General features: G+C 40.9%; 1 protein-coding gene across 1 annotated transcript in view; it reads right to left on the bottom strand.

The window, feature by feature from the left end:
- The window catches only part of LOC116686801 (uncharacterized), a 24,793-nt gene that overhangs the window by 4,914 nt on the left and 12,536 nt on the right, over positions 1–7,343 (bottom strand). Inside the window, exon 3 of the mRNA XM_032511853.1 lies at positions 3,832–3,966. Coding sequence (XP_032367744.1) covers positions 3,832–3,966 — 135 coding nt within the window. The remainder of the gene's footprint in view (positions 1–3,831; positions 3,967–7,343) is intronic.

Here is a 7,343-nt window from a genome sequence, read left to right on the forward strand (position 1 = left end):
GTGTCAACACTGTAAAGGGATTGCTTCAATGTCATTGCACAGGTACTGTGTACTCGTGTATAATGACAATAAAGGCTTTTATTCTCTACAACGTCCCTGTTAGTGATGGCGTTGCATAGTCTGTCCACCAGAGGACGCTCTACAACGTCCTGTAGTGATGGCGTTGCATAGTCTTGTCCACCAGAGGACGCTCTACAAAGTCCGTTAGTGATGGCGTTGCAATAGTCTGTCCACCAGAGGACGCTCTACAAGTCCCGTTAGTGATGGCGTTGCATAGTCTGTCCCCAGAGGACGCTCTACAAGTCCTCGGTATGTGATGGTGTTGCTAGTCTGTCCCCCAGAGGACGCTCTAAACGTCCCTGGTAGTGATGGGGTGCATAGTCGTCCACAGAGGACGCTCTACAACGTCCCGTTGGTGATGGTGTTGATAGTCTGTCCCCAGAGGACGCTTACAACGTCCCTGTAGTGATGGCGTTGCATAGTCTGTCCACCAGAGGACGCTCTACAACGTCCCTGTTAGTGATGGCGTTGCATAGTGTGTCCACCAGAGGACGCTTACAACGTCCCTGTTAGTGATGGCGTAGCATAGTCTGTCCACCAGAGGACGCTCTACAACGTCCCTGTTAGTGATGGGCGTTGCAGAGTGGGTCCACCAGAGGACGCTCTACCAATGTCCCGTTAGTGATGGGGTTGCATAGTCTGTCCACCAGAGGACGCTCACAATGTCCCCGTTAGTGATGGTGTTGCATAGTCTGTCCACCAGAGGACGCTCTACAACGTCCCTGATTATGTTTTGTTATTGTGTTTTTGTTTAAGTTTCTTATATTAATTTTGTATTTTTCTACATTTTATTTATCAGAACTTTAATATATTTTGATGTTCTGTTGTGACAATAAAACAAACACCGTACCCCTCAAAATTGATACCTAATTTATATATTTGTTTAATTTACACTCTTTTTTTGTTAGTAATCATTACACACATACCTGCAATGTTGCTGTTATTTTATGGATTTCACTAATTTCAGTATGTATAAATAAATGACAGTTATGTTGTAAACCGTTTACTTCTGAGCATGCACGACTCAAATAATTTATAATAAAACACACACACACACACACACACACACACACACGCACACACACACACACACACCGCACCACACACACACACCACACCACGCACCACACACCACACACACAACCTGCTGAAGCTTCATTTCGACATAATGGAGAGATGTCATAGGGGGGGGCTGCAGTGTGGACCAGCAGCCTGAGCAGTTGGGGGGGCACGGTGCCTGTTCAAGACCTCTGGTTCCAACCCAACTCCCTACGGACTGAGCTACTGCCCCCCCCCCCCCCACCCCCCATAGATAAGGCTACTTTATGATTTTAAAAGACTAATTATAGACGCAAAGGACCAGCAGACCTTGATGCTCCAGTGTAACCAACCAAACCTCCGGTGACCCGGCCTGTTTCCTCCTGTTTTGTCTCTTTTCTTCTTGTCAAAACAACAAAAAAAGCTGCAAAAACCAGCCATGGAAAAACCTTGTCTGCTGTTTTTTTTTCCCTTACATAGACCGCAATCCGTTGCCTATTTATTTAAGTAAGAAGAGGAACACCTTGTCTTGCTGTTTAGACTAATAATCTGTAGTTTTGAAGCGTTTGTAATCTGTATTTTCCTTGGAAGATAACAACAGTAACAGTAGAAATTCAAGGCTCAGCCACTCAATTCAAAGTGTTAAATTATATTGTTGACGTGTAGTTGGTCAACGTTAATGCTAAAATTCTAAAGTAGGTTAACTATAAATGATGTTGTGATTGTAAGACGGTGTGTTATTGACCTGAAAGATAAAGTTGTGCAGGTGTGGCACGGTGCCCTTATTATATTTCCCCTTATTATTATTAATACTTATAGTATTCACTCACTATTCTGTCACTACTATAACTGACTTTTACCTACAGTCATCATTCTATATAAACTGTCTTTTCATACGTGTTGCACTGCCTGCATCTCAACTTGCACTCACTGTATATTGACTCTATATTGATATATATGTATATATATATTGATTTATATGTATATAAATGTAGTATATTGACTACATCTCAGCATGTGTGTATTCATGTGCATTTGTGTTATTATCTTATTCACTCTTGCATATCCTCCAACTTACTTACACCTCCCTTTGCAACAGATTTGCATACAGTCTGTCGTGTGTATGTCGTGTGTGGTTGGTGTGTGGTGTGTGTTGTCTGTCTTTGTGTGGTGTGTGTGTGTGGTGTCTGTCTTTGTGGTGTGTGTGTGGCATGGTGTGTCTGTCTATCTATCTGTATCTATCTATCGTCGTCTGTGATTGCCTGTGGTGTGTGGGTGTGTGTGTCTGTCTCTGTGTGTGCGTGCATGCATGTTTGTGTGTCTGTCTGTCTGCTGGTGTGTTTATGTGGTGTGTGTGTGTGGGTGTTGTGTGGGGTGGGCGTGCGTGCGTCTGTGTATGTGTGGTCTAGGTATAGCTACATTGTGGGGACCAAAAATGTGGAAAACAGTATACTTGTGGGGACCTGAGTGCTTTGTGGGGACCAAAAATGCTGGTCCCCATACCTTTTAAAGGGCTTTTTGAGGACTAAGACTGGTTTAGGAGTAGGGTTAGAGTTAGGTTATGGTTAGGGGAGGGTGGAGGGTTGAGGGTTAGGCATTTAGGTTTGATGGTTAAGGTTAGGGTAAGGGGCTAGGGAATGCATTATGTCAATGACTGGTCCCCACAAAGATAGGCAGACACGACTGTGTGTGCGTGTGCGTGTGTGTGTGTGACAGCTTAAGCTCAACATTAGTACTGAAGTACAGTACTGGAGTAGATGTACTTAGTTACTTCTCCCCCTGCTGTTCTCCAGATGTTGGTCTGAGTTTTCTGAACTGTGTCCTGAGGTGTTTGGAGTACTATGCAGCCTGTTGTGTTCTATTGCATGTGAAACTGCATGTCATCCTGCACGCTTACACTTTATTCTTGCTTATTCTAACTTGTTCTGAACGGCCTTCCTGGTTAAATAAAGGTTAAATAATAATTTGTGAGTCTAAGCAGCGTTGGACATGTTTCTACATGTAATCTGCTGCTCTAGTTTCCACTCAACCGTACGCCTGTCTCTAACATTAGACAGTTAAAGGAACCGGAGGGTTTCCAATTCAAGTCCCAGTACGGACCAAAGTACAGAGTGTGGATCGGTAGCTGGAGAGATGCCACTTCACCTCCTGGGCACTGCCAGGTGCCCTTGAACAAGGCACCACACGTGTGTGTGTGTGTGTGTGTGTGTGTGTGTGTGTGTGTGTATTTCAGGCCTGTGTGTAGTGATGACTAACCAAGTGTACACAGAGTGTAAATTGTAATTTCCCCACTGGGAATCAATAAACAGAATAAATAAATAAAATTAATTTAGAGTCTCTCAAAATCTGAAGAAAATCATTCAAACTGACCTTTGGCAGAACAACAAAAATATGGTGTTTTTTGAAAATGAAACTCCTTAAAATCCTGAAATGGAGCAGAATGTGGCCCTTTAAAGTCAAACACACAGTGAATCCATGAGCTTAACTGATAGTACCAATGTTGTTGAGTTTTTTTGTTTTTATATTTTTGGAATGGGCCCATTCCTCTTTGCTAATAATATATATTGGACACGTGTTATAATATCCAGACATATTCTAATTTTAGGCAGAAAAACATATATAAAAATAATTTGGCTGTCCCCCTGCAATGACTGCGAGGACCCCCTAGGGGTCGTGGACCCCTTGTTGAAGGTCGCTGCTACGTCACGGGGACGTCGTCAGTGTGTCTCTTACGTTCCCCACCAGTACATCTCGGTGCAGCGCCTCAGCTCCCTGAGCTTGAAGCAGGGGACACGCAGGATGTTGAAGAAGCTGTAGCCCACTATGCTGGAAATGGTGTCGTTGACGCCGAGGAGGCAGCGCCGAAACCTGGTGAGAGGCAGAGAACAACCGGCCGAGGTCAGAGGAACACGCACCGAGTCACCAAATATCCTTGAATCCTTATTTTGTCTTCAAGGTAGTCTAAGCAGCTTTAACCCTCATGTTGTCCTCTTGTTGCCCTCATGTTGTCCTCATGTTGTCCTCGGGTCAAATTGACCCGTTTCCCTATATCAATGTTCTTTTTAATTCCCCAAAATAACATGATTGATTCCAACGCTCTTTGCCAAGTACAAATCTCTACTTTCATTAATTTTGGGTCTTATTCTATTTTATAGCATTGTAAAACAAATGGAAGTGTTGTTGAAATAGTATTGAGTAAAAGTTGACATATTCCAGTCTGTGATTATCATCAACATCCATTCCTTTAATTTTAGTCTCATTAATTACTAATTTCTGCTTTTCTAACTCCAACATTAGATATTATTTCCTATATATGAGGTTTATTGACCATTAATTCCAAAAATAACTGTAAAACTAAAAGTAATAAGTTAGTGTTACGTAGTGTTAAATGTAAAAAAAAAGTGACAAACATTGAAAAAAGCGTCAAAAGTGTTGAGAAAAGGGACAAAAACATAAGAAAAAGTTAAAAAACATTGATTAAAAGCGTCAACAAAATGACACAAAATTTAATTTTGATGGGAAAACAACACGAGGGTTGACAACAGATTAGAAAAAGTTACTTGGGAATGACCACCGAGAGTTCAGAAGAGTTTTACACATGCAGTCAGAACTAGATTTAAAGAGAGAATTAAGGGGTAATTTCCAAGACCCTATATCCCCATGTTTTGGTGTCTAACAACATCATGAAAGGATCCCTACAGAGATAGAGCTCTTAGTTAAAGAGGAAGATCCTTTTAGTTTAACATGAAACAGAAATCACCATCACCAAACCCACCAGACTCCATGTAAATAATCACTACTTTTAGCGTGTATAGAGCAGCATATCTCCACCAGACTCCATGTAAATAATCACTACTTTTAGCGTGTATAGAGCAGCATATCTCCACCAGACTACATGTAAATAATCACTACTTTTAGCGTGTATAGAGCAGCATATCTCCACCAGACTACATGTAAATAATCACTACTTTTAGCGTGTATAGAGCAGCATATCTCCACCAGACTCCATGTAAATAATCACTACTTTTAGCGTGTATAGAGCAGCATATCACCACCAGACTCCATATTAATAATCACTACTTTTAGTGTGTATAGAGCAGCATATCTCAACCAGACTCCATGTAAATAATCACTACTTTTAGCGTGTATAGAGCCAGCATATCTCTACATGTAAATGGGTGAATTAAGAGTATATTCCAACCAGACCAGAGTGGTGATTGTTGGAACAGTGGAAATATGAACCAAGACGGCTTTTGGTAGTTTTATTTAGTTTCTGTCCACTTTGAATGAAGTGATATAAAATATTACGATGATAAAACCACTGATAATTTACATGGAGTCTGGTGGGTTTGGTGATGGTGATTTCTGTTTCATGTTAAACTAAAAGGATCTTCCTCTTTAACTAAAAGGTCTATCTCTGTAGGGATCCTTTCATGATGTTGTCACACACTTAGAATAATAACCTGAGTCTGTCAGCGGCAACAACAACACAACTTTTCGCAATTCCTGACTGGACAAATTTTAAACATGGTTGTTCCCATCAGTTACTTAGACACAAAAACATGGGAAAATAGGGTCCAGGTGAAAAAAAGACAGGTTACCCTTAAACAGATGTATCTGCAGGTATTAGAAGAAGCACAGCAAGACAACAAGTAGAGAGCAACATGTTGACTCTTGACATTCAAAGTTAACCCGGAGGGCTGATGCCAGTTTATTAGGATTAGGATGAAAAGTAATATGACACGGCCTCGGGTTCTTCTGCTTAAACGGGTTTCTGGCAAAGTGACAGAATGTTGCAGAGACACTTTTATTAGTAAGATGAAGTTTAAACCTCCTGTTGTCTTCCTGCCAACCTGGAAGGTTTTTTTTTTCTGAGTCAAAATTTAAAATGAAAAACCTTTTATCGACGTTATGGTCGTCCTTTCTGACCCTTTTGTGTCTTTCTCCCAATGATTTTGTCACTTTTTCTGAACCTTTTGAAATGTATGTGGGTTTTCCCCCCAAATTTTTAAAGCTTATTTTTTTCACAATTTTGTGTCTTTTTTCCACACTTTTTCACATTTTTGACATTTGTTCACATTGTAGTCACTTTTATGACATTTATCTCCTTTTTTTTTTACACTTTTTTGGAAGTTCTTCTACCAATTGTTTTTTCTCCAAATGCTATAAAAATTGACAAAAAAACACAAATTCAATGAAAGTAGTGAACTGATTATTTATTTTACTTGTGAGGAGCGTTGTTGGGAACCATCCACGTTACCTTTGTGGAAAATCAGTTTGAAAGAAACCCAAATTCCTGATACAGAAACATTTTGGAAAGGGGTCCAACGGGAGGGCTAAAAATGCACCACAGCTGCAAAAATTAATCATTAATCAATTCATCGGTTTGAGTCATTTTTTATGAAGCAATAGAAAGGAAAAGGTCTCTGACTGCAGCTTGTTGAGAACGCGTGTGTGATACCCTGCCGATGTTGCAGGTTTTCCTACTTCCAAAGCATGTAGAGGTCTGTCATTTTTATCATAGGTTCACTTCAACTGGGAGACACGCAATCTAAAACCAAAATCCAGAAAAGCACGTTGTGTGATTTAAATAATTCATTTGATTTTTAATGCATGGCTTGAGTACTTGATATATCAGAAAAGCAGAATTTAATATTTGGTACAGAAACCTTTGATTGCAATTACAGAATTCATTTGTTTCCTGTAGTTCTGGACCAGGTTTGTAAAGGTATAATATGCGCACAAAATACTAATATGTGGCCACATTATACTAATTTGTGCCCTCAAATTAGTAGGTTGGGTTAGGGTTAGGTTGACATCTGTACATTTATTTAATAAATGAATAAATTGTGGCCACAATATAGGTATAATACGCACAAAATACTAATATGTGGCCACAATATACTAATTTATACTATTTATTGAAATTACAATTTACACTTTGTTATTAATCACTACACACAGGCCTGAACTACACACACATGCTCAGGACCTATTCATGCACAAACGGAGAGATGTTGGGGTGGGGGGGTGCCAGTGCTGGACCAGCACCCTGTGCGGTTTGGGGGCGGGGCGGGTACGGTGCCTTGCTCAAGAGCACCTGGCAGTGTCCAGGAGGTAAAGTGGCGTCTATCCAGCTACCAATCCACACTACTACTACGTACTTTGGTCCGCAATGGGACTTGAACCAGCAACCCTCCGGTTCCCCACCCAACTCCCTACAGACTGAGCTACTGCCCCCCCCC

Source organism: Etheostoma spectabile, unplaced genomic scaffold (assembly GCF_008692095.1).
Source record: "Etheostoma spectabile isolate EspeVRDwgs_2016 unplaced genomic scaffold, UIUC_Espe_1.0 scaffold498, whole genome shotgun sequence".
NCBI lineage: Eukaryota > Metazoa > Chordata > Actinopteri > Perciformes > Percidae > Etheostoma > Etheostoma spectabile.